This window comes from Scomber scombrus, chromosome 12 (genome assembly GCF_963691925.1).
Source record: "Scomber scombrus chromosome 12, fScoSco1.1, whole genome shotgun sequence".
In the NCBI taxonomy this organism is placed as follows: Eukaryota; Metazoa; Chordata; class Actinopteri; order Scombriformes; family Scombridae; genus Scomber; species Scomber scombrus.
Genome location: NC_084981.1, coordinates 13357354 through 13385024, shown reverse-complemented (window position 1 = coordinate 13385024; position 27671 = coordinate 13357354). Strand labels below are relative to the sequence as shown.

The window sequence follows — 27671 nt, the reverse complement described above, 5'->3', positions numbered from 1 at the left end:
TCTGTTGAACTGCTCTGTCAGACCCTGACCTTTGAACTCTGGGAGGGGGTAAAATACAGGTAAGCCTCCCACAGGCTGCAAAATATATTCAACAATTTCTCATGTACACTTCCATATTCCAGTTCCTTAATGGTTAATGTTTTTTGACTGACACTAGTACATTTATGTAAATATACTGACTGAAGGCATCAATCTCAATGCTGCTAATTTAGCTAATTGGAAAGATTTCAGGACTTGTTTTATAGAGGCAAATCAATTAAGCTTGAGGAAGCTAACAAAAGATATTTAAACCTATTCATAAATAAATGCTACGGAAAAGGATTCATTTACTGATGTACAGATTTATTTGAAGCAGCGTAACATTGCAAACAATGGTTAACCATCTTCACTTGAATGCAACACTACCTTCAAGGTCCCACTACAATGTCAGCAGAGCAAAGCAAACATTTCTCTTAAAATGCAACAAAAAAAAAAGAAAGAAAGATCTCTACCAAAAGCAAAGAAAGCTCATATTCAGCGACAAAGAAAATAAAATACCCATGATGTTAATGTTTCAAAGAGCGGAGGTACAGTATTTACAGAACATAGGATTAAAAGCAGACTACTGTACAACTCTTTGCTACATTTACATTCTCACACTGATAGGCTTAATTTCCAGAGAAAAATAAATACACATCTGATTTCTATTACACAACCTTTTGCATGTCTTAACCCTATTAAAATAATTTTGTAATCATAAAAATCTGATACACTATATATACACATACATTTGATGCAGGTGTGTTTCTTACAACACACACATGCTGTTTTGCATTCTCTTAAAATTGGACCGCTTTCATTCTGAGCCACATATTTGGTCTTTCTTTACATGCGTGTATGTATGGTGACGAAGAATTTCTACATTTGTGTTTCTCATTTGAATCTGTTCACTGGGTTTCCGATGAGTTCCGGGCACTGCTCTTCCCCCTTTGCAATCCTGTCGCACTTGACAAACAGGTCGTAGTTGATCTTGTCGGTGATGACGCTGTCCTGCTTGTACTCAGGGTGCTTTGCGACAAATTCTCTCATCCACTTGGCCATGGTCATCAGGTCGCCTGTTCAAGCAAAGCATAGAGTTATACTCAGAGTCAAGGCTGCATCGAGACTGATTATATTTATGGCTTGAGAGGAACTTTAGTGTGAATTTACCTGAAGCACGTTTCTTGATGAGCTTCAGATAATTCAAGATGGTGCACCTGGTGTCCACATCGACTTCCATGTTCTCCAGGTAGCAGTTAAGGATTGGGATAAGCCCTTGAAAAACTCCCTCCTGGTGAAAAAGAAAACAACAATAATTAGATGGCTTAAAAAAACATTAAAACTATTATGAGCCATTTTTGATCCACAGGAACTAAACTAGAAACTGTCTCTTTTGTGCAACTATGTTTGCATTTTTACCAAATCTAAAGACATGTGAAGACTAGACAACTTAGGCCAATGAAGGAGGAAAAAAAGAAAACACAGCAGCATTTGAAAAGTAAATTTCACAGGGGAGGAAACACCAACAACAATCATATTCTTATTTATGGCCTATGACATATTTATAGGGGCATGAAGTGGATTTAATCAGTGAATGAAAAGGACAAATACAAAAAGGAGGGAAAGATAAATCTCTAAAGCACCTGTCTACACAGCAGACCGAGCATTTGATGGTTAGTGACCACAATTAAACCACCAGCAAATATATTTTTATTTGCTTATTCACTTGTTTTCCTCCCTCATTCATTCACTAGCTCTTTCCACTGCCTCTTTTGTTTGCTCATTCTCCTTTTCTCTGTACTGCTTTCCTTTTAAAATTGTATTTGGCCAGTAATGTCACTTATCTTTTTAAACGACAAACATCACACGTCTGTCCTTTTACCTAAAAATCAATACTAAAGCTGACCAGTATTTCCCTACTTTGCGATTGAAGCGACCCACAAGTTGAAGCGATGCAGGGATAAAAGACAAATTCTGACAGTGCTTAACATTTGGACCTAACCTAACTAAATTCAGTCCCTAGTTCCTCCAGTCAAGGTTCAGGTTTTATCCTCAGTTCTTCAAAAATGTCTGGGAAAGTTCCTGTGCTGGAAATGTGCTGTCAGTGTGACACAATAATTACCTTTCCATTGATGATGGTGTCAATGCTCATCAGTGTGTACTCCTCATTAGTTCCATCAGTCTCCAGGCCATTCTGAGCTGAAGCAGCACCATCAAGAACCGGGTTGCAGCCTGTTCATGGATAAAAAAAATGTATCAGCTACTTCTATTATCTGAAGAACACAGACATCAAAGCAGAGATTAGCATTTTTTTGTTTTAATCACCTTTGAAGATGTCCTTCCGGAAGTAAAACATGCCCTCCTGGACAGCGTTTCTCTTTTGTGCCACCTTCATGTTTTCATCAACCTAATGAAAGACATCTGGACTTAAGTACTTGATTATTAGGACCCAAATGTCCTAATTTAACATTGTATAAAATACTAGCACGGGCGGTTTTCACCTTTGACAGGGGGATTAAGAAATCCAGTTTGTAGGACAGGATCACTCTGGTGAGCAGGACGACAAACACCACGTATGCAGCATTTTCAAAATCGGTTAGCTGCACCTGAAAAATAAAAACGGACAATTTGAAATGATATGGCACTGAATTTAAACACAGATTCAAACTAAAAGTCTCAAAGTGAAGATGCAGTTGGTAATTACCTCCATGGGGCGGAACTCAACTCTCCAGCCGATATCAGAGTTCGGAGGCGGTGGTTTAAACCTCATCGTCTGCCAGTTGGTAGACTGGAGGTTCTGCAAACATAAAGTGACACATTGAAATTACACTAAAGTCACGTCTGTGTCGTGTTTATTTTCTCTTGTTGTGGACATTCTTCTATGGGAAAAGGCAGAAGAAAATTAGAAATCATAACCTCAAAGTGATCAGACTCGTTTTCATCATCCAGGTGTATTTTCTCCTCGAAGACGGAGAGTGGATCTCGGATGAAGAGGTGAGCTATGTGCTGGGCCAGCAGATTGTCAATTCCTGTAAAACAGAAAGGTGATTATTAGTGCACATTCACCAACTTGTGTACCACTGTTTCCCCAGGCCAACAAGAACACCCACCAGGCCAAAAAATCTTTTAAAATGCCAAAAATAGCACCTTATATCTATTCATTCAGAAATCAATACTCGTTTGGAAGCCTCTGTGCAGCTGAACCATGAGTCAACCTCTGCGTTTTTGCCTGGGAAACAAGTAGATGTTGACCCCAAAATGTCTGAAAATCAGGCCAAAATATCTGCATAAACGCATCCAACCTGAATCTGGTGACAGTGGTGAGGATGCTAGAAGCTAGAATTACTCCAGAAGGAGAATTGTAAAATATGACTACTTTAGCTGTTTGTTTGATCAGAACCAAATGTGTACATTTCATTTAGTTCATAGATTCCTATCAAACAGAGGTAACATTATTATTATTATATATATTATTATTCACTTGAAAACAACATGACTGATAATAAATCTAAATTTGTCAGATATCAGTTTCATTTGTGAAATTATTCTCTGTATCACTTCACCTCCACCAAGCAGCTGCTTCTTGATGTCCTCATCTATCGTCAAATCGATGTCGTTGTACTTCTCACCGCAGCTGGACAGGTAGCTGTCAATTGAATCGTATCTTGACTTGAAGATTCTGTACTTGTTGTTTTTCAGAGGCTAAAAAAGAAAAAGGACATTTTTATAATTGCAAACATACTTGAATATAAACTTAAAAAGTCGATCATTTTGTTGTGATATCTAGGTGGTGCTTTCACAGAGGCAAATCCACACCTCCGAGTTTGCTGGAGAAACATTTTTGGTTATTTACTGACACTTGGTTGTGGGAGAGATGAGTGCTGAAAAAAATCAGACTCAATCAGATGACCTTGAGTACTAGATAGAAAAACAATGAGAGACAAGAAATGCTCAAAAAAAACCCAACATCCCTATTATTTGATTAAAACATATTTTTTGTATTCTGAATATGTACTGACACATCTTTAGTTTCAGGCTGGATTTTCAGCTCCACCTGCTCACCTTCAGCCCACGTTCCTCCTGTGTCCGGTCGTCCACTGAGGCAGAAATAACTCCCCAGCGACAATCATTATCTGACACATAGCCTCTGTAGAAGGGCGAGGCTGCACTCAAAGCCATCTGCAAACAGCAAAAATAGTTCAGTAAAATTATGGGCACAAAAAAAGTGATTTTAGGAACAAAGCTATGCAATATTTATTCTGATTATTATTATTTGTTTTAGTCACTCTAGATTGTTCTTTTGTTTTAACTTTTTCATTCATAAAAAATCTTACACATTGCTGCCAGACTTTACTTTCAAACATGTGATTATTAGATAATAAGTTATATATTAGTCTTGATTTTAAAAAAAGAGGTCAGATAAAGATCATTTATCTACTCACCACTATAGGGCAGAATGTCGCTAGCTGGTCATAAAGGTACCGCGCTTCATCAATGCTGCATGCTTGGAATGTCACCTGCAAACACACCATAAAACCGAGACTGAAGGGCGCTTATAAATAAGTCACTTATTGGATTGTAAAGTTGAAGGCACACAAAAATCTAAATAGTTTGGTTTATCTAATTTACATCCCTGAAAACAAAAAGGATTGTTGGAGGTGACTGTACTCTGTCAGTTCTGTCATTACCTGCAGGCAGCAGTTGCCCATGCCGAAGCCCATGGCATCCATATAGATGTGGTCAGGCAGAGCCGCTCTCGCTGCTTCGCCATCGTCCTCAGGAAACTCCTCCACAAATGGAGACAGAGTGCACTTGTCTTTGAAGACTGAAATAAAAATTTAAAAAAGGAATATATTATTCATATTTATTTCTTTTTCAGTTCAAGAGGTGAATGAAACCTATAACTGCATTAACACTGCAGTAGTCAACACATTTAAGTATATCAGGATTACAGGCATGGCTCAACAATGAGGCTTTAGTGAAGCCTGAGACCACATAAGTAAAAGTAAAATGTCACATTGGGTTAGTTCTATTCTCTCCATATCAGAAATGGTCTTCTTGTTCTCTGGCACACAGCATATATCCCTCCCTTTGCACACATCAAAGAATATTGGCATGCACCGTTGGCCAGTTAAGACTTAGAGTAGGCTAATGGTGTGATGTGTGAAACAAACATCCCTCAAGATTATGTGAACACTGTCAAATAGAGTAATCAGTCGAGCGTGTAATCTTTCACTGCCATAAATACTCTCAAGAACGAGAAACATTTAAGAAGGAAATCAGAAAGTGTGGAGTGGAAGAAATTAGTAAAAAAAAAAAAAAAAAAGAAGTACTTTCTATTGGACGTCTATTCCCTTACTTGAAAGAAAATCTAAATAATGTATTATTCAGTGAAATATAGGCAATGGGTCATAACATTTTCAACCCTGACCTAAATAAAGATTAAACATGACAATTAACTTTAGTCTCTGTTGATATATGATAACCGCTAATAAATACAAACTATTTGCAGAGGGGCAAGTAGAAATTGGCTTAGGCAAGTAAATTGATGACCTATCTGAAAAAAATATGTTGAAGTCTGAACAGGTGCAAATTAGTTGTCTACATTAACAAAATCTTCTACAAAAATCGATTAGGAACATTATATAAAATCGGTTTTATGACAAAGTCACATTTTAGATAAAAAAAAAACAAACAAATTTACTTTATTAAGTTCTCACCTTTTATATCATTTAAACTTACTTGGCACATTAATCGCGACTTTCTCTCCTCTTCTGTGACGTATGTTTCTGGTAAGGGTGCTGAAAAAGCAAATACAAACATTGAATACATTATAGCAGAGTATCCACAGTGTGAGCTATAGAAAGAAACATGCATGTATGGTGTTGTTGAAGTCTACTGGTGAAAACAAGCCAAAAGTATTATATAATAATCAAATATTTTGTCTTTCACAGCTGCGTATCACTAACAACTGATAATATGTTTGCATTTTATACACTGAGCTCTGGTAGATAAACTGATAGAATATACGTGATAAAATACTAGTTATGAATGAGCATTTTAGCATTTCTTTTATTTTGTTTTGTCATTCACAGGATAGTCTTTATCTTAATCACTGATGTGTGTGTGTGCATTGCTGCTAAATCATTTATTTATACACAGTTTTTTGTTTACCAAAAGCTATTTGTGATGCCTCATTACATTGAACAAAGAAGTCAATGATGGTAAACTCATCTATGATGCAACTACATGCCTACTATCATGAAGTTATAACCATGAACGTCTACCTGAATCTTGGGTGTCTGTTGATGGCTTCATCTGGAAAGAACAGCGACTTTGACACTCCCTTCTCAACAGGCGTTGGCGGGTGCTCTGGTTTGGTGAAACCTGGGCAACCTAACCTAAACAAAGGATCAAAATACACATAAATATTATAATGATAAAGTTAGCACTGGAAATGTTTCTGCCACTGATGCTGTCAAATGCAGTCGAACAAAGTCAAATCAGAATCAAAATGCATGTAACATATTGTGTAAAAGAGCAAGACTTTATATCAATAAATACAATTTGAAAAGTAAAAACAGATTTAATATCAATCGTGTGTACCTTGGGAATGCAGTGATGGTGCAGAGCGTTTCGTTCTGGTTCAGGACTGACGAGGCCTCTCGTCTTCTCTTCCCCATGTTTCCCTCGACAGTGTTGAACTCTGACATCGTGCCGCCGTACGGCTGCCCTGGAGTTCCTTCAATCATGTAGCTGCCATACTCTGGTCTCCAGAGCGTAGGGTGACTACAAAAACATGAAGTGTTGTGAAAATATTTGACTTTATAGGTCAGCAAGAGAAAAAAAAAAAGGCCCCCGTCGGAGCATCACGATGACCTTTCTCATTAAATAAACCGACCGCTCTGCCTTTATCGTATGTCAGCCATAATCTTGGCAAGGCAAACTAACGCGACGTATTTGTGCTTCAGAGCGTGCTCTTTGGTGTGTGCGACAGAGGGGCAGTAATGAGGAATGCATCGGCTCTACTATTCCCACTGCCACTGGTATTTCCTCTGGGTGAAGTTGGCTCCACAGATTTAGACCGACGTCATGGACAGCAGGGCAAGCATAACACTCAGGAGCTTGTACAAACACATTTACACAACCTGCAGTGAATTCCTTGTTTTAAAAGAAATGTTACTACAGTTTAGGCTTGCACACAGCATTCCCAGGATGACTTTTGATTGTTATCATTGACAGATGTCCTCAGGCAAAATATCTTCAAACTGCCTTTAAATTTTGACCTTTGTAAAAAGCTGCAACTTATGCAAAATGGCTTCACAAAGTAATTTGACCCTTTGGTTTTTTTCACTGTGTAATGTTATAGATTTACTTTTTTGCCATAAAGTTAAACAAGCCGAAAAGGGACATTTTCAGGACTTTTATAAAAACTAATATCTAAAAGCAGTAACATCTTGTTTCATGTGTTTACATCCTTCAAACTGAACCATCACATCCCTCAACTAAGAGACCAAATGCTCAAAGATCAGAGATCCTCTGCAGAGATGGTAGATGCTGCCAGAGAGAGAAGCCTGCCTGTCCCACTCCTCACAAAAACACAAATGCAGCATGCAGTAATTGACTCTGATAATAAGGAAAATGTTTATTTAGTATATTAAGACAATGAATGTCCATTGGTCTGACGGCAGAGGGAAACTACTGCTCAGCATTTTTATATGCAGCTACTGATTGCTACAGCGAGGCATAGTGGCATGGAGTCATGTGATGCCTCCTTGTATTTCAAATAATCCAAAGTTCAACTAAAACTGAAACTAACTAACCCAAGTCTAAAGACGTCAGTTCCCACCACTAAACATTTGTGTATTGTTTGAATTTAAACACATTTTTACACTGTGAGAGTGCGAGTTCCACTTTGTTACTGACGTGCTGCATGAATGTGCAGATTTGCAGTAACCAGGTTACTACAGTGCATGTTAAGACATATCCTGGTTTCTCTGAGTAACACGGTTACCTGAGGGCAGGTAATTGTACTGACTGTAAGAATGTAATGCAGGTGTGCAAAGCTGTTAGAGATGTACTGAAGATGACTGCTTTTAAGGGAGCAAAGTGATGAACAGAGGGCCTTCATGTGGTTAGAAATGTGTGGGCCAGAGTGTCTCTTTACTTTTGAAAATGTTGCATTTACATTTTGTAAGATGCACTAAAAAAAACAAAAAAAACAAAAAAACCCAGTTAAAAACATAATTATATCTTGTCTTTGCAAGGGAAGAATAATTGACATCTGAACATAAATTCAAATGTTTTTGTAAAGAAATAGTGTCTGAAAACTTTTTAAAAAAACCCTGTCGTTCTCAAACCTGCTTTTTGTACAAAGTTAAAAAAACAGGTATGTGAGAAGTCGTTGGCATTGAGAAACTGACAGATTTCTGACAATGGTACTGAATAGTGAGATTAGGCAAACAGATAGTTGAATTAAAACTTGTCTGAGTGCTTAAACAGATCAGACGTGTTTGTGTGGTTTGTGAGAGCAGACGCACATAGGGCGTGTGCCTCTGTCACTGCACGTATTATGAATGATGAATGAACGGTGACTTTGAATTTCAAATTTACATGCAACGTGGGCTCGCAGGCAAATTCTGTGTATGGGTAACACAGTGAAACTGAGTGTGACTGCCGGGCGAAGCTGCATACCTCTGCTGTACTTTACACCAGTGGCTCCAAATGCTTTTAGCTTGTGACTCCTTAAAATGAAGCAACATCTACTTGTGACTGCTCATCACAGGTTATGTGTGTTATGTGTAGCATCAACTGTGAGAAGTTCAACTAAACTCAAGTTTTCATCCTGAAACTGTTTAATTTGATGGACTTTTAGATGCCTGAAGTCAGAAAAGTTTCCTATATTTTACAAGAAAAAGCAATATTAGAGAAAAAAAACATGTTGTTATGTAACAGATTTAATCATCAGGTGACCCTGATTTAACCTCTTAGCACTGATTGAAACTGCTTTTCACTATAGCACATTTATTGCATTTGATTAGTTTGATTAGTCAGTTTGGGTGACTCAAAGTCACCCAAACTGTGGATGAAGTGATTGGCAACAACTAGAAAAACCAGTAGTAACAGAATGTCATTTTTACATCTCCTATTTACAACACTTCACTGATCAGCTGTAGAATGTGGGGTATAACTACCAATGAGAAGTGTTTTGATTCTCAGATGACTTCAAACAACATCAGTCCATTCCAGACATGAGTGCTTATCTTTCAAAATATCACACCTGTGTGGGTGTGGTGTAGCTTTAGGTAGAACACCAGTGGAAGTATATGTTTGATACATTGTTTCTACTCTTTACGTTGTATGACAGATGATAAAAGTAATTTAAAAACCGGTCACTACTGCGAGTATTTGAGGTGAGGCTTTAATTTCATTTAATGACATTCAGATTAAGAATTGAACTGCTGTTCCACCAGCGATGCAGCTGAGACAAAGAATACACTGTATTTGTGAATATGATTGATTTCCAGACAAAAAACTACAACTTTAACCGAGTGTCTCTTCATTAAATCAGATCTGAGTCTGGAAGGAGGAAACAAAACCCAAACCATGGAGTTAACAGAGGCTTTCTTCCTTAAAAACTTCACAGTACAAAGGCGTCTACTTCTTTAAATTTGTGTAATAAATTCAGCTGACGTTCAGTCATGTGCTGAAGAGAGGTTACTTACTTGGGGTTTATCTTTTCTCCTTGGTCTTGAAGAGTTTCCAGGACATCTCCTCCATTCAGGACAATTCGAACCTTTTCATTTTTGTCATCCAGTTCCACTAACATGTACTCAACCTAAAAGTAAATAGTAAAAAAAACAAATAAATAAATAAACAGGACACATCATCACACCACAGTCGTCACTGCATTACAGCTTTTTAGTCCATTAAAGTACGCTTTTAAAAATTCTAAAATCAAGCTTTGAATCTGTGCGACACTGCAGTACAAAGTCTGCGTTTTCAAGATAGGACCGGGACGCCATCACATCAATTCCAATTAATCAGTTATGTTTCCTTGACTTTGACTCTGCTACGCTGTAATCCCCTGTCTGAAAGGGGGATTAATCTATAACAACAGCATTCCACATTGTACGAAATCAAAAAGCTGTGGCACACTGAAGTTTGGTGCACTACTGGCGGGCAAAATAACTAGAAATGCAAACTGGTATGAAAATTTGAAAAGTCTGAACATAGATCATGCTTCATGTTTGTTTACTCAACAGGGAGTGTCTGCCTGCATTAGTGGTAGTATTAAGCAGTTACAAGTGACCGGTAATACAAACAAAATTAAAAGCTAAAAAATTACCCTTTGTAACTATGTTAAATCATTCTTAAAAACACAAACACATCAAATAAATCATTAGACATGGTACTAAAAACACAATGTAATACTGTTAATACAAGAGCTACAAGTAAGGCTGCAACTAATGATTATTTTCTCTATTCATTTATTAGCTGTTTAGCTCAAAACAGAAAATACTCATTTGAGGAGGTGGGATCAGAGAATTTGGACATGATCTTTAAAAAAAAAAAAAAGACTTAAAATGATTAATCAAAATAGTACGTGATTAAATGTATAGCTGGCAACTAACTGATTAACCATTGCAACTCTACTCTAAAAGGTTTAATTTCACAAAGCTGTCAGCTGCAACTAACTGTTTTATACTGACAAATACATATCACTAACAGCAATGTATGTGTGATGTAAATAATAACAAAGTAAGTTTAAAAAACGTGCAAGTTGAGAACATGTGGGTTTACCAGCTGCTAAGATGTAATCTTCATCAATAAATGACTGCTATTGCATCATGCACACAAGCAGAGATCACAGCATTTACAGCTACTATATATGTGTAAAGTCTAAATTTATCTGATCACTCTGTGCACTATTTGTGTCCCATTCACAGACCGCAGAAGCTGTTTCATCAGCATTAAGTCACTTACCGTGTATATTTGTGTGTATATTGTGTTGTTCATGTGTGTGTGAGTCCACCGACAGCCTCTAAACCCGGATTCAAACTGCTTGTATGTGTAAACACACTTAGCAAGTGCAGATTCACCACGTGTTGGCTCAGTCTTCTTACCTCATCGCCCCATTTCAACACGTCCTTCTGGCGATCCTTCACCTTGTTGTAGATGTTAAGAAACTGGATGATTCCGTGTTTCCTGATGTGGTCTGCATACTTCTTGGTTTCTTCCCAGTTCAGTGGAGACCCTTGTGAAAGTAAACCCATCGCACACACACACACACACACACACACACACACACACACACACACACACACACACACACACACACACACACACACACACACACACACACACACACACACACACGGTGGACTGAGGACTGAGGTGTCTTGCTGGCTCCCCTCCTGTGAACCACCACGCTGACTGTTGGCTTAGCTGGCTCGGTTAAGGAGCTGGCATCAAGTCTCGGGTCTGAACGGAGCTCCGGATCCTTTGGGTGCTGTCAGACAGTTCACAGGCGGAACTCCGGTGTCTTTGGTTGCTGTTAAAGCGGAGTCGGTAACCTTAGCTGGGCATCCAGAAAGAAGAAGGCCCCGGTTAGCTCGGTGAAGCCCACCCGTGTGCTGATTACTCCGCTCCCCCCCCCCGGAAAAATACCGTCCGGTTATTTAGTCAGTGTCTGCTAGCCTCGGCTCGGTTAACGACCGCGGACTGAGCCCGTTCAAGCGCAGGTCTGTGGTGGAGTGACAGGGGTGAGCCGGTAGGTAAAGTCGTGTTTGAGTCTCGACTCTGTTGTACATATGAACCCCCTGCTGGCTCCGCACACGTGATCTCGTCAGGCGGACGCAGCGACGTGACTCAGCACTCTCCGCCACTCGGCCCCGCCCACCGAGCTGTCAGTCAGACGCTGCGTTCAAGGGCTGCCGGAAACACAACCATCACACACTCTGCATTGCATTTTACCCTTAAGAATGGTATGTTTGTTAAATATATGGAAGCCAAAACCGACTGTGCTTGCGATTATTATTATTATTGTTATTATTATTTTAAAAATGTCGTTTCTATATATAAGAAGTTAATAATTTTGTTATCTTGAGATAATAAGCTTGTTATCTCAAAATTACAGGATAATTAACACGTTATCACAAAAAAGCAAGTCATTTCCTCTTTTACCTAAAACAGGATTTGGAAAGTTACTTTTAAAATGTAATAAGTAATGTAACTATTTCAATTACTTAATCAAAGTAATGTGACTTATAACATTTGATTACTTTTTGATTACTTTCCAATTTTCTAAGGAATGTTTTCAACTGTTAGGGCAAGTGTACCCATTAAGCCCACCAAAATCTAAGTTCAGGTGTTTTTCGTGGATACTCACATGATTTATAAGGGAGATCATTTCTAATAAAGCAAGCGTTATCTCATTTGAAAATGTGTTCATTAGTTCATGTACATTTTGGAATATAAAATAAAGTGAAAAGTCTGGCATGGGCTCAATTGACACTGTGAAACCAATGAAGCCCCTGTGTGCTCCAAATAAGCCCACTTCATGATTTATTTAAAAAAATATAAAAAATATATTGATTTCAAAGAATTAAAAACAGTAATATATGTATTCAGTAACATGTTAAATATTTAAAAATGAGGAAAAACCCTCCTGAGCAAAATCTTAAAGGTCTGACTGATGTAACTCTCTTTTGTAATTGTCAACATTTCATAAGCAACTATAATCTAATAACACATTTTTTCTCAGTAACTGTAACAGATTGGAGTTACATTTATTTTGTAATTAAATTACGTGACAACGTTACATGTAACTAGTTACTCCCCAACACTGCCTTAAAAATTCATCAGAGATCAGGAGTGCCATGCCAGCATACATAGATGGTGTCTTGACAACTGTAGCAACTGATTTAAGATGAAATATCACATCAAGGAGTAAGTACCCATTATTATTTACAGCACCTTCATTAATGATATCTGTGTCATGGCCAAATGGCAGGTTGATTAACTCCTGGTCATTTTATGATGGGGTACTTCATGGAGGAGGAGTACCAAACGACACCTTTGAAACATTTTCATTTTTATTAGACTAAATGAAAGAAAGGAACGTAGGGTGGGAATAAAAACCAAACATAGCACAGATTTGAGCCAATGTCCTCAAGAGCCACCTGTTGTGCTTGATTTACATAGTTGATCCATCACACCTGGAGAGGAATGAATGATTGAGAATTACCTCCGCCCATGATAAATGATGTTGTTGTCTCTTGAGCAGTCAGCCTTTTTTCCCGAGATGACAAGATAAAATAACTTGTCATCTCAAGATACGGGACCTTGAGATCACACAGCATTAAAAAAAAAAAAAAAGCAAGCACAGCTGTTCTCAGCCTCCATAGAAATTACTTTGTTTTGTGAGTTTGTTTCTATATCCCACAGCATAAGAAATAGCTAATTTTGTCCTTCCAACCACCAGTAATTCAGTTTAGGCTACCTTTGACAGAAAAAAGCAAACACTTGCATTTGAGAGACTGGAAACGCTATGTGCTCTCTATTGAGGACAAAAATATGTAAAATCAGATAAGTAAGAAGTGCTGCGGAATTTCCACAGTCACCATTACAAAGCTACAAGATTTAGGCTACTTACAGGATAAATTCCCGCCCACAGCATTAAAATGAAGGAATTATCTTTATAATAGCATCCGGAAATACCAGTCTGTTGGGAGCACATTAATGTAGCATCATGCCAAGCAAAATGCAATATTCATGATGACACAGCAAACAGTTAAATGACACCAATTATCTGAGGAGCTGTGTGTTCTGCACATGTGCATAAAACTAGTTATAGACCAATGAACCACACTGACATCAGCCCCAAATAAGAATGTGGTGTCATGCCCAGCACTCTCACATACATGCTATGTATTACAGCTTTTCTGGTTTCCATTAGATTGATTAATAACCCCTAGTCTACTAGTAATCAGTCTTTTTTTGTCAAGTTCACTATCTATATGTTAACAAAAACCTGACCTGGTACTATACAAGCAGTTAGACACTCTGAGTATTGTTCCTCAGCATTGTGGGTGACTGTCAGATTTTATGAATGTTTGAGTTTTTACCATCATATTATATTGTTAAGGCTGTAATGGAACCGCTGCCTTTGTGGAAATATCTTACATTTCGCCAACATAATCTATTTTACATTTTACATTACATTTCAGGAACCGCTTTCTAAGTCAGATGGTGAGCACTGGGACTTTTTCTCCTCGTTTGAAGTGTACATGACCAAATTGTATTTTAATTTACAGACCCCCGGTGATAATAGTTATTTTATGCCTGAATACAGTGATTTTTTATCCTCACTCAATGAGTCTTTTATGCTTTACATTTAAATATACCTTTAAACATCAGCTCTATATGCCTTATGTTATTGACCACCACTGTGTTCTGTTAAACTTATTTTTTAATTTATATTCTCTGCCCAGTAAACATGTAAAGGACCTTTAGAACAGTGGAGAGTTGTCTTCTCATGCTGACTTTACTGCCTTTAGTGCACTTTGCTCCACCTCATTGAATAAAGTGGCGCCTAGTAAAGTGAGATTTGTTCCCTCTATCAATTCATCTCCCTGGTTAAATGACATATCAGTTGTTTCTGGTGTGAATGTTGGAGAGCAGAGCAATAGTGGAAATCCACCAAGCTCTATGTTCACCACCCCCATTCATAGTTTCTACCCGTTGACAACAATGAAACAGGAAAGAAAGTAAAAAGTGCAATGATTCAAATGTGGAAATGTATTCCTCACTTGTTCCCCCTGGTCTGTTGCATTGAACACTACACAAATCTAGTGAAACCAAATCCTCACATTACTCTTTTCACAGCATAGTGACATTTCACATGTAGGGTGAACTGAACACTTTGTTCTAGGTCTTCAAGGCCACATGTAGTTACAGTATTACCAATATTTACTGTACCACACCCTTTTCAATGCTATCAAAAGAGTAAATATAATGATTAAAATTGGTGAATAGATATTACCTCTGTGAAAATAACAAAATAATCCTGAATATCACAAGATCAACAAAGGAATTTAATTTCTTATGAAAATGACCATATGTTTTGAATAAATAACCACAGCTCAGACTGACTTCCACTTCATCTCTTTATTTAAAAACAAACAAAAAGGACATGAGCAGTCAGGGAATTCATAATACATACCGACTTCCAAGAAAACTCAGGCTGACAACTTCATTTCCAAGTTATGTTTTTCTTTCTTTTTTTTTTTACAAAATAGTTTAAGTACTGTCCCATTTAAACCCATTCAATCCACATCATTCCAACATTTTCCCAGCAGAATCTGTTTTCCTCGCACTGATAGTGTTAATGACAATTACACGGTATAGTACACAAGACTACTGAATACTGTACATGAGACACATGTAGAGAAACTGCAGCCTCACTGTGAAGTGTGTTAAAACACTCATTTTATGCACCTACACCTGGTAGGGGATGCCAACTTATATTCCAGCTTCAGCTTTTTGCCGCACCATATTCTGTTCAAGTATCTGAGAATCACAGTAGCTAAAGTCACCTTAATTAGGACTGTCACAAAATCCCTCAATATCAATATATGTGATGTGAACAAACAACACAGTATTATTAATTATTCATGGCACTGGGTAAAAAAAAGACAGATTCATTTAAATAACTATCAATTCTCATTTTAATTTATTTTATTTGAGCTTTAAAGAACATTTTATATGCTAAAGAAAAGGGCTAATGAAATTATCCCATCTGAATTGGCCCCAAAGAGAAATTTCTGTCTAAAAATTATAAAATTGGTGTAAAACACATTGATATGCCCAGTTTGTCTCTACCATAAAACATTATTTATCATTAACGATGCCAAATATACTAATTATGAAACTATAGATTTCCAATAGGTTTCTCTTTTGCCAGCTCTGGCTTAAATTTGCCTCATTTGCTTTTAATGTAATTTTTTAATTTAATCATTTTGGCTCATCTGAGAAAAATTGATGACCATTTAAACTGATCCTCTTAGCCCTCAGAAAAGGACCATTGGTAGAGTTTAGATGTATGCAACAGACATGCTGGAGACCTTTAGACATGTAAACTACATCATCCCTATGATCAAAATGCTTATATACTGACTGGTGCGGAGGAAACTGAACTGGCTCTGGACTCTCGTGTTTTCCTTGTAGGTATGGTGACGACACAGCACGAAATGCCTACTGTAGCTTCTGGCAATTCATCATCCTCAGTCCATTCATTGAGATCAGGGTTGTAAACCTGAATGCATTTCTTGTACTTCTTCTCACCTTCATTCCAGCCTCCCAGGACATACACCTTGCTGTTCAACATGGAAATACCAGCTGTGCTCACTCCTGTGTGAAGAGGCGCACAGTAGCTCCACTGCCCATTCTGAGGGTTGTATGATTCGACAGCCAGGACATCAACCCTCTCCCCACGACCTCCCAACTGACTGCCGCCGATGACGTAGGCGCGGTCTCCCACTGTGGCAGCGCAGTGCCAACCTCGAGGTGTGCTCAGGCTGGTCTTGTCCTGCCAGGTATCAGTGGACGGGTCATAAGAACACACGGCTCTAGAGTAGGCATTGTTGATGTAACCTCCAGACACAAGGATCTTGCCTTCAATGACAGAGCTGGCATGACAGCAACGGGGCACCTCCATTGGTGCCTTCATTTGCCATTGGTTGGAGGATGGCACATAGCACTCAACAGAGGCCTGAACACCATCAGCGTTTCGCCCTCCGACAGCAAACAAGAGGCCATTGAAGATGTTGATGCTGAAGTGGGTGCGCCTTTGGATCATATTGGTCAGATGAATCCAAGTGTTGAACCGGGGGTCATACCTAAAGTATGTGAGAGGGATTTACGGTAATTTTCTAATATCACACAAACTAATATGACTGAATTAAAGATTTAAAGTGACAGTTCATTCTTACCTGCAGAAATTGCTGACAGCATGTTTCGCCTGGTTCCTTGCATCATTCTGGTCCTCACCACCTGCCACATACAGGAAGCCATCCAAGACTGCCACACACTGGTTAAAGCTCTTAGCTGGCATTTCTGTCAACTTATTCCACACATTATCAGAGTCCCTGTAGAGGACCTCTTTGCTGAGAGATTTCTCTGTCAAGGCTGGGCGTCCACCTACTGTGAGTATCACCTTGAGGCCACCGCGTACTTTTGTTCTGCGTGACTGAAGGATATTCTGTTGATATGGCAGCAGATGGTAATTCATGGCGTCAACAAGGAGACGGTGGCACTCGGAGTCTTGCATCATTCTGGGGACACTCTGGACATGATTCACCAGGTCTTGAGCAGAGATAGTGCCAAAGCGGATGTGTGTCAGGAGATCTGCTGCATACTTCAGCCTCTTCTCATCAAAGTCCAACCATTTCATGGCAATCTGGAAGGCTGTGATCTCAGAGGGGAGCTGCAGGGAATCATCTGAGAGGAAATCACTGATCTGCTCATAAGTGAGCTTCAGGAACTGTTCCATCTCAGAGAACTCGATGAAGTTCTCCCGCATGAACTTCTGCGCTGCCAGTTTGGTTTCTTTGAGGTCGTAGGCATCAGCGATATTGGCCACATACATGCAATTCTCAACACTCAGCTCCTGCATGAGGAAATCGCTGCACATCTTCACTAAGGTGCTGATTTTCAGCAGCATGGCTGCGGCAATGGTGCTGCCAATGCTGTACAGCGACAAGGTGAGCTTTCCAGAGTATGCATATGTGATTGCTGTGGCGAGCCCGACAGGTGAGAGGTCATTAAGCTCAATCTTCTGAAGGGTTGAATCCTTCTTCAGGATGTTTCGAATGTACTCACTGCAGGAGGCCATGACAACCCTGTGGACGTCAAATGACTTTGACTTAGTTGAGACCGTCAGATCACAGAGGAAACTGTCTTGCCTCATGGTGCTCAATCCTTCCAGGAGGTTTGGGGCATAGGCTGAATCGGTCACTTCAGTTGAAATGCAGTTGAAGCCATTTCCGCCTTCTAAGAGGGTGTTCAGCCCATTGATCTTGTTGATGGGGCTGTCCTCAACCATGATGGTCATTTCATTTATGTCTCCTTTACTTTTTTTGGTTGTCTTGTTCTTTTTGGGTGCCATGGCTGTTGCAGCACAACACAGCCCAGACCTTCTGCAAATATAAATAAAAAATGTCAGATTTTTGAAGAAAATGCACCACAGTTAATAATGATGCACAGAATGCACAATTCACCCAGAGACAGCCATGTGCCAATGATACATTGTGTAAAAAAATCCAACTTGTAGCAGAGTATGAATTGTATGGCCAAAGAATAGGTAGGTGAGTATCTCTATTTATATAACACCTTCCAAGAGCAAAGACGTATCAAAGTGCTTCACAGATGAAATAAAGCAAAGACATACTACAGACACACTTCATAAAATTACACATAGGTCTAGATTTAACCTGGTTTTATCAATAGATTATCATCATGGAATAAGGAGTTAAGAAACTTGCACACAGCCAAACTACACTAAAATAGCATATATTTTTAAAACTGAGACTGCATTTAGTTTTAGGTCTTGTTGTCCTTGTACCATGCCCTTGACAGTTTTTTCTTCTCTCTCATGTAAGCAATAATGACAAATTCTTGTAAATGTTACTTAATGGACCTAAGGAGAAAACAATTCTTACTTTTTGGAGGGTGTAAAATGTATCTAGGCACACACAGACACTGACACCTTTGAAAACATGTGTGGTGCCAGGTGATGCTGGAGGGAGTGAGTGCGTCAACATGCCCCGCTTTGCATCTGTCACAATTTATCAGCAGTATGTCCAGGAATAGCAACGCTGGATGGCTCACCCATGACGTTCCTTTTATAGACTTTGAGACATGAGCAGCAGGCCTCATGTCCTCTGACTGTTTAAGTTCAACTTAGGGCAAATATTTATGTATTTATTTCTATTTTATTTATTTTATGTAATGCGTCTATGCTTTTCCTGAGTTACTCCGCAATCAACACAATCTTCAAGGAAAAAAAAAAGTTTAATAAGATGCCACTCTTCACACTATTTACCTACCACGCTGTCAATATTGAAGCGTGCTATCACCATTATTATATATAAAAAACTTTTGACCAAACTGGAAATAGGCAGGCATCAGGCAATTTATTCACCCTTTGAGGCCCAAATAAGTGAGAAAATTGCAGATTTTCCGTTTTACAAAGGCTGACAATCAGCGAGCATTGACTGCATCATGCTGCCTTTTCATTGCTTAATGGCAAGAAATCAAGCATCGGATAACGCCACTTACCTGAGAAATGAAGTTGAGGCTGGTGAAGAAGGAACTTGCCTCCAGTTACTGGAGCAGGAGAGAGAGAGAGAGCAGTAGTTACTCCTACTGAAAGAGACATGCAGTAAACTCCTCCTCTAGGGGAGTAAGTGCCAATCAAGTATTGTGCAAGGCATGTGGCAGAGGGCAGGGACCATACACTCCCCCAACATATAGTGTCCCACAATAGCCTCCAATCATTGATGTCAACATACTGCATGCATGAGCACAACGTATATCCTCAACAGGACAGCATATGAAGCGTTTCATGTGGCCTCACCAGTGCAAAAAGCAACATCCCTTACAATCCAGTTCATTTGAGAAAAGGTACAAGAAAAATGATGTTAAAATGTAAAATGATTAAAACTGATATGTTATTGACTGTGCTCTAATAGGCAACCTAAATGGAGGATGGCAGAGTTTAATTGACAAGACACAAGCACCAATGTATCATACATATATTTAATAATCTCCAGAGATGCTGATACTTACAGTTCCCAGTGAAGACGATATACAAAAGAAAGATGAAAGGTTAATTCCTCCAGTTGATAAAAAGCATAACAGCAACCCAACTACATGTCTAATTAACATAACAGGACTGGTTTCTTAACTGATGGGTTGGTTGTTGAAAGCTGAAATATGTAAAGGTTTATAGCTCTCGGAGAGTGAAGGTGTTATTAATTGTAACTCTGTATATTTTACAAGTTTAAAATGAATATATTTTTCCAAAATATAATATTTAATCAACAGTGTGCTACAGATCATGATAATTTAATCGTAATCCTACCGACTGGGGTACCCCAGAGATATAATTTTTGTCTTATCACTCAGGTGCTTCATGCTGTAATCTAAATGTTTAATTACTTTGTCAATCAATTTAATGACTTGTTTTTTGTTTCTGTTTTATTTTGTCCTTTAAAAAAATACCAACATATTGTGGAGTACCCAATTTCACCTGTGCACTTATAATAGATGAAACTATGTATTGAGTTCATGTTAGCCATGGGTCCTAGTCACACATTATCAGGTTGAGGGGCCACTCTGTCAGTTATTTTTGAAGGAGACAGATACAGATGCAACACACACAGAATTCATTATGTGCACTGTCGATGACCCCACATTTTCATTTAACAAAATATGCCAATTAACTTTTCAACAATAATAATAATGTTTTTTGTTTTTTTTGGGTTGACATGAATTCCGTAACTGATAATCTTTTGAGAAGAAATGGTTGTTTCTTATAGTAGTTTATTCTTGGGATCCCCAGTTATCCTATCCCAGTCAGTATAGGCCTATCCTTTTGTATGATAAATATGTCGGTAGGATGAGAGTTAAAGCATCTTATTAGCTCCTTTCACGTTACAGCCTTAAGAAAAACGTACCACGCCATGCATATTTTCTTTTCAAATTGTTTCCGATAAAAGAGAGACAGCCATCTGTAAATATGTCTCTTCAAGGACCAATCTATTGAGGTCCCTGTAGATAAGGATTAGTGGGATAACCCATTAAGGAGGTGCAGGCTATACGTTCTTAATTCAAATTGTGTTCTCAATAGTAGCAATGTGCTCGCATAATGATAGATGCGTCATTTATTCACAATCACACGTTTAATATGAACAGTCACATCAGTTATCCCCATGTTTTCTGTCATTGCTTCCGTCCTTTATAATTGTGTCATCAGTGGGCGCGCGCTGCCCGGTGTGTGTGAACGGCTGCACGTGATTCACCGTGATGGCCCGCAGGTCTGATGTGGTGAAGAAAGTCCTGCGGTTCAAACTTCAGCTTACAGACACAGAAGAGTCTGCTACGGTAGCTACAATGTTTTATTCTTATAGGCCTGCGCACAATAATCAGGGCAGAGCTGAATGACATGAAGACGCCAAACCTGTGTGCGCAGCTCCAGTTTTGTTTAATCTCTCTAATTTATTTGACAGCCAATGATTGCTCCAGAAACACTGATGCCATTTCGATATTTTCACCCTCTAAATTTCCTTCCTGTTACTTTAATTGGTTAAATCCCACTGGCTTTCATTAATGGTTTTGTCTCGACACCATGTCGTAGCAGTGTTATTTTTAGAGACTAATACATTGCTACCGGTGGTCAATTTAGAAGCAAATTTGCTCCCACGCACGACCAAATTTCACATCTACTAGGCTTGCGTAGACAGAGAGTAAAGATCCATTCATTAAATATTCGGTAATAGGCTACTCTAAATATTAGTCTACTACAACCTGCCTCATATTGGACGCTATAAAAAGGTGAACTAAAGAATATAGACATGGCAGTGTGACATAATCTGTATATTATGTTTTTTTCTGTCATTGACTGTGTGGGGAGAGAGGCTGATTGAGTGCTGTTTCAGTCATTGACATGTGTGCTTCTGCCTCGCAGCACTTTAGTGGGGGTCAGGCTGTATAAATGGGAGGGGCTTTGCTGCTAAAATTGGCAACTCCTGCAGTTGTTCAACTTATGGCTGCTGTCCATCAGCAAGTGAAGGTTCTTCTGCAGACTTATTTGAGTCTGTTCTTCTTGTAGGTGTTCTCAGAAATTGGCCAATGTTAAGCTATTTAGATTGACTTCAAATGCTCACCTTTTAAATCGCTCTGTTCGGTTATATAGAGAGGGACTATATATCAGGCAGCAGTAGCATTACCCATTTATAGTTGACAGTAAAATGAGCAGCCAGAGGGGGTGTGTGAGGTTCCCATACATAGCTTCTGCTCTGAATGCACAGTCAGCCGCTGTGGTGATCCAAAACAAGGACTTCCATATTTGGTATGTCAGGTTTTGTTCAATTTACTTCTCTTTTTAACAACTGTTGAAACCACATTAAAGCACACTAGACATCTGCCCAACTCTGTTTTAAATGTTTGCTATAAAAAAACACAAAAGTGTGGTAACATAATCAGAGAGATTCATGTCTTTATTCATCATTCTCCAGGTTCTAAAAACCTTACAGAAACTCAAGGATCTGGATATCACGTTAGACATTCTTGCTGTAAGTCTTTGTCTCAAAAAATAAATAGTGTGGTGATATGTTGGTGGTATGGGAAATTTGGATTGGAAACTTTAACTTAACGATCTTCCTGAACTGCACTGACTGGTGTCAATGCGTAAATTAGGAAACTGGAATTGGCAAAACTGTGAACTCCCTGCGCAGACATGAAGAAGCTGGAGAATTTGCCAAGTCGCTGGTTAGAGGATGGAAAAAACTGGTCCCTAAGAATCCCACAAGGTGCTGTGCATTTAATTGCTTACTTTTCCTAACAATATACTGTATAATGCAATAGATTGATTGATGTGTATTTTATTTTTAATTCTTTATCTTAAATTTCTTCTCAATGCAGTGTCACAGAAGACAGGACCATGTCAGACAGTATGTCTGTTAAAGACAAACTGGATGACCAAAATTGTCCAAATGCTGAAGGTTTGACAATAGAGGATTTAAACAATAATTGCTTTACATCACATGGCAAGAGTCGGGAAACAAATGAACCTTTATTCAAAATGGGCAAAAGAAAAGCTGATGCAGAAAAACGGTGTGAAGAGCAGAAAAGAAAAAAGGACCAGAATGAATTCCAGAATATCTTGGAAAGTGATGAAATCTTGAGCAAAAAAACCAAAATCCAAATCCAAGATCATTCCAAGGAGAGGAACAATTATGATGATAATAACTGTGATAGTGTGCTTGGAAACAAAAACGCAGTGGACACTATTCAGAAATCCAGGCCTGACTCCAAGGAAAAACTGGAAAGCAGTTCTGATTGTGAAGGTTTTGGGTCAGAAAAAGAGTCAAATAAGAGATCAAAGCCATCAGAAGAATCACTAAAGGATGGTAAAGAATCTTTTTCATATGACTCCAGTGACAAATACTCAAAAAAGTTGTTCAAACTTGCCCATGTTGAAGATGACAGGTCTTCAGGAATATCAAGTAGCTCAGAGGCCCAAAACAGAAAAAAGAAGAAAAAAGAAAAAGAGAAGCACTCCAGTCATAAACGTAAAGAGTCTGAATATGCGGGACATTCAAAACCCCAAAACAAAAAGACCAGAAGAACGCACAAAGACAAAAAAAATGACAGTGAAGAGCCCTCTATGTCTTTTGAATCTTGCTTGAATTATGATGGGAATGTCTCTAAGAGGAGAGAACGATCAGGAGCAAAAAAAACACCTAAAAAAATCAAGAAAAAAGTAAAAGAGGATCTTGGTGTGAAACCTGTCAAGTCATCAGTAAAGTCTCTAAATGCGCTCTCTTCAAAAAAGGTATTGTTGACTATGATCTAAAAAGGTAAAGCTTTTAGAGAACAGATCATGATTGCTAAATATTGACTGATAATCCCTCTCATTTTAGTCTGTAATGGACTGGATCAACATCCCTTTACCTGCGGTTCTGCCTGAGTGTGAAAACCCAACCAGTGTTGAGTACTTTGAGAGGAAAGGTACAGTATGAATGAACATACAGCTTTATTTTCACACAGATAACTTGATTCTTGACACTTCTCCTTTTGTCTTTACAGTGGTGGAGAAGGACTTTGATTTCTGTGACATGCCTGAGGAGTCCGCAGGCTTCACTGGTCAGCGTCTTAACAAGAAGATGCAAGTCTACTCTGGTGCCAAAACCATCTTCCTCCCAGCCATGATGAGCTTGTACCAACAGTGTATCCGCACACTGCAGAACAATATCAACTGTGAGTAAAGCCCAAAGGAACCTTGTGAGGGGTTTAATGTCTCTCAGTTTGTTGGATTCATATTGAGCCCCGGGGATCTCTTCTCAGTGCTTCATGAAACTGGTGGAGTCCCGTTTGACATCCTTGAGCCAGTGCTGGAGAGGTGTACCCCGGAGCAGCTGCTGCGTGTTGAAGAATGCAACCCAGTAAGAGTGTGAAGTATAAATACATTTAGTACAGACGTACACTTAGTGGCCACTTTTAGTCGCAGTAGTTTGTTGTTTATTAGGACCATGTACAATGTTGAGTGTAAATGTTACCATTAGATGTACTGTACCAGAGTTAGTTTATAGCTAATTTCCATGTGCAGTCCCTTCAGTACATCAATATTAAAACATAACAGCACAATAAACAAACAAAATAAAAAACACACAGGACATATACAAAATACAAAGTTACACACAATAGCACATCACATTCTGAGAAGTGATTTAACTAGAAGTGTCCTGCGTTATATGCTGAAACAAGTTTGATCTGTTATTGAGCAGGTTTACCTACAGTGGTCACTGAGTGTATGTCAGTTTATTCTGAATTTATAATTCCAGGTTTATACATTTTGTAAACTTTAGGTTGAGCTGAGAACATGTTACACATATTTTAAAAAGTTGCTATTAGAAAGATAGCGAGAGAAACTTTGGTTCAAGTGTACTGGTATTTTTTTGTTGTATTCATTAGTTTGTTTCCACAGATCTATGTCGGAGTGACTGACCACTTATGGGGGAAACACTGTCAGAGGGACTTCAAGGACTACAAACTTCAGGAGTATGAGTCGTGGAAAGAGATGTTCATCAGACTGTCTGATGAGAGGGAGGTTAAACTCCAAAGGCTGACTAAAAGCATCGTCTCAGCTCATTCTAATAAGCCTAAAGGTGTGTACTAAAATGGACTAAAACCTCTTATAAATAACTGAATCAAAAGGTCGGCAGGTGATCCAAAACACATTTTGTCAAACAATCCTAAATACGTCCACTTTGATATAAATGTAAAACATTAAAATGTGAAGACACTTTTATAGGCACTGTATATTATTTAGCCCTTATAACATTTTGTACACTGACGTTTTTTTTCTTCTTCAGGTCGGCAGGTGAAGATGGCATTTATTCACACTGTTGCCAAGCCACCGAGAGATGTGCGAATTCAGCAAGAAATTCATGGAACTGCTGTTCAGCAGCCTCATCAGCTCAGGTGCAGGTGGGTCTCAGCATCCTAAATACAGAGTCATTTCTGCCATGTTTATTAGCTTGTGATTTGTTTCTTTTCCTTTCTTTTTTTCATTGATTAATTTAATGTTGTTTTCCTAATCGTAAGGTTAATAAACAAACCAAAAAACTGTACAAGGCAATGTTTTAGATTTGTTTATCTTTGGCTAAATGTGAACACCTGGTTAAGCCTCGTGCTTGCTCTGCTCCTCTTCCACATAAAAGCCCCTCAACTACAAAATGATCGCTCAACAACAGCGGCTTAGGAGGGTCATAACCTGTCGGAGACTCATGTGATAACAGTGGGTGAAAGGCTTTTGCCGTGAGCTTAGCCAAACACAGGAATTGGAGCAATGTGCTGGATAAACTGGTTTTATGTTGGTTAGAGACGGCCTTGTGGCCTTTGTTGTCAACTGATGCCACAGGGATGTTATGCTCTCTAGTAGCAGAGTAACACTGACATAACTAATGTTGTGGTTAAAAAAAAAACAACCTAAAGCTTGAGCAAATATATTAGAATTAACTACTGTAATTTTTGTGTTTTTATGTTTATTTTTGCAAAATTCTTGCATTTTGCTGTTTATTATTTCCTCAATTTCCAGCGCCAAGGTTCAGGACAACAGATCAAAGCCGAGTTCTGAGCCCACCAGGTCCAGCAGCACCAGTTCAGGGGCAAGCAGTACACAAGACGCTCGCAAAAAAACCCGTGAGACAAGAATATTGTTGATGCAATGTTGTTGTGCTGCAACTTTTCAAACCTGTCAAACTGGCATGTTTAGATATTTCTTGTGTTTTTCTCTTGTTCATCCTGTCAGTGTATTTAAAAGTCAGGCTAAAAGCTATACAAATAGACTTGAGTAATCATTATAACTGACATTTTATTTGACTCATATTATATTAATTGAAATCTTCTTTTCATTGTTGTTCCTACAGGAGTTGCCCCAATGATGGCGAAGTCCTTAAAAGCATTTAAAAAACAACTGGGACGCAGATAAATGCTCTTCTGTGATCTGGCTATTTTCAGTGTGTAGACTCTATCATTCATTAACTTTGGACAATAGTAGGCCTATATTCACCTTAAATTACTCTATTTTCTCTAAACTATTACAGGCAGTTGCCATGTTTTTTTTCTCTCAAATTATGAATGAACTTCACTATTAAATAGACGGCCAAAAACGCAAAATCATGTGATTTGATATTTTGTTTTGGAGTTTGTTTGAACTAAACAAGGTCTTGTTGGATTGTTATTAAATGGGGTGTGGCTCCCTCTAGAGGATGTATAGAGAAGTGCTGTAGTTTCTGTATTTCTGAGATTATCTCAATAAATTACAGTTTTGATATTCATGTATTTTGATAACATTTCTCTCACCTCTTGTAACACTAAATTAAATCAAAGTGAACCTAAGAGCGGTGTTACAACTGATCACACATTTAATACAATGCAGTAAATTCATACCTTGTAGCATATGTTAACAGGATTTTAATGTTTTATGTCAAAAAAGGTTTATGGAAATAGATGAACTGTACTTTCAGTCTATGCTGTTTGTGTGTTTAGAAAAATGGACTATAAAAAAACAACACATGGACAGATAGCAAATCTGTTCATCCATATTTTTGTTTTGCAAGGTCCAAATTTGTTCTCACCCACCTGGTTTTCAATCACAGTTTTGAAAAACCAAATATTTCTACAAAATGCGAAGAAAACACCATGTCAGCGCTTTATAATCCCTATGTTGTCATCTTTAAAGGGGAAAGGCATCTGCTGGCTGCCACTTCCCAAGGTCCTTTCCTGTCTATTTTTGTTTTTCTGGATATGTTTGAACAACTGTTTGAGATATTAACATGAAGGCCCTGAAACTGCTGCAGCCTTCAGCACCACCTGTGGCAGCCTGCTGAGACTGCATCATTAATCTTTGCTCATGTTTAATTTATAGGTCTGGGGAAAAAAGGCAAACTTTTCAATAGGGCTCACTTGGAGGCTTCTTGAGGTTCTTTATGTTTTTATTTCTTGTGAATTAGCAGAAGGTAACGATTTGAAGGTTATGATAGAGCAGCCTGTTTATTATCTTACATATAGGTGAGCATATTGCACTCCAATAGTAACCATTATCTTATGGGGGGGGGGGGGGGGGGGGGGGGTGTAACATGACCTGAGGTTAATGAGGCTGTCGTACCACAAGGCTGGAGCTGACCCTGACCTCTGACCTGGAAGCAAGCAATGTGAAAAGATAAAAGGGTTCAATAAAGAATGACATGACGGTGATTTAATTTAGAAATTGAAATCAATGCATCATCATGTTTTGCGTCTATAAAGCTCAGTTACGGACCCTCTGCGCAGGATGTGACATGACATTATGGGACACATTCCTA

General features: G+C 38.6%; 3 protein-coding genes across 4 annotated transcripts; 1 reads left to right on the top strand and 2 right to left on the bottom strand.

Moving 5' to 3' along the window:
• Positions 1-331: 331 nt before the first annotated feature.
• gclc (glutamate-cysteine ligase, catalytic subunit) lies at positions 332-11756 on the bottom strand. The gene is made up of 16 exons (XM_062430167.1): positions 11145-11756; positions 9744-9856; positions 6625-6807; positions 6306-6419; positions 5761-5819; positions 4707-4843; positions 4461-4535; positions 4081-4197; positions 3582-3720; positions 2935-3047; positions 2723-2815; positions 2520-2624; positions 2344-2425; positions 2141-2250; positions 1189-1309; positions 332-1094 (listed from the first exon to the last, which is right to left on the bottom strand). Exons 1-16 carry the CDS (start codon positions 11292-11294, stop codon positions 913-915), a joined length of 1893 nt encoding a protein of 630 aa, XP_062286151.1. The 5' UTR covers positions 11295-11756; the 3' UTR covers positions 332-912.
• A 3414-nt stretch (positions 11757-15170) lies between these two features.
• On the bottom strand, positions 15171-19398 carry klhl31 (kelch-like family member 31). Of its 2 annotated transcripts, none has more exons than XM_062430530.1 (3): positions 19360-19398; positions 17013-18218; positions 15171-16919 (listed from the first exon to the last, which is right to left on the bottom strand). In XM_062430530.1, the coding sequence occupies exons 2-3, from the start codon at positions 18185-18187 to the stop codon at positions 16187-16189; spliced, it is 1908 nt and encodes a 635-aa protein (XP_062286514.1). In that variant the 5' UTR covers positions 18188-18218; positions 19360-19398; the 3' UTR covers positions 15171-16186. The 2 variants fall into 2 exon arrangements, with proteins under 2 accessions (XP_062286514.1, XP_062286515.1); XM_062430531.1 differs by having other exon boundaries at positions 17013-18215; positions 19360-19365.
• Positions 19399-21108: 1710 nt separating this feature from the next.
• On the top strand, positions 21109-26296 carry eloal (elongin A, like). Its single transcript, XM_062431013.1, has 11 exons — positions 21109-21186; positions 22320-22376; positions 22501-22613; positions 22726-23638; positions 23727-23814; positions 23893-24063; positions 24151-24248; positions 24791-24971; positions 25179-25293; positions 25904-26007; positions 26235-26296. Exons 1-11 carry the CDS (start codon positions 21109-21111, stop codon positions 26294-26296), a joined length of 1980 nt encoding a protein of 659 aa, XP_062286997.1.
• The last annotated feature ends 1375 nt before the right edge of the window (positions 26297-27671 follow it).

Excerpts from the sequence above, each read along its gene's own strand:
- gclc (XM_062430167.1), bottom strand. The coding sequence starts at position 11,294 with ATGGGTTTACTTTCACAAGGGTCTCCACTGAACTGGGAAGAAACCAAG. Across the intron at positions 9,857-11,144 it reads TGTTGAAATGGGGCGATGAG|GTTGAGTACATGTTAGTGGA; the intron begins GTAAGAAGACTG and ends ATTTACTTTTAG. Across the intron at positions 3,048-3,581 it reads GAAGCAGCTGCTTGGTGGAG|GAATTGACAATCTGCTGGCC; the intron begins GTGAAGTGATAC and ends TCTGTTTTACAG.
- eloal (XM_062431013.1), top strand. The coding sequence starts at position 21,109 with ATGGCCCGCAGGTCTGATGTGGTGAAGAAAGTCCTGCGGTTCAAACTT. Across the intron at positions 24,249-24,790 it reads GTGTTGAAGAATGCAACCCA|ATCTATGTCGGAGTGACTGA; the intron begins GTAAGAGTGTGA and ends TTGTTTCCACAG. Across the intron at positions 26,008-26,234 it reads AGACGCTCGCAAAAAAACCC|GAGTTGCCCCAATGATGGCG; the intron begins GTGAGACAAGAA and ends TTGTTCCTACAG.
- klhl31 (XM_062430530.1), bottom strand. The coding sequence starts at position 18,187 with ATGGCACCCAAAAAGAACAAGACAACCAAAAAAAGTAAAGGAGACATA. Across the intron at positions 16,920-17,012 it reads GCTGTCAGCAATTTCTGCAG|GTATGACCCCCGGTTCAACA; the intron begins GTAAGAATGAAC and ends CACATACTTTAG.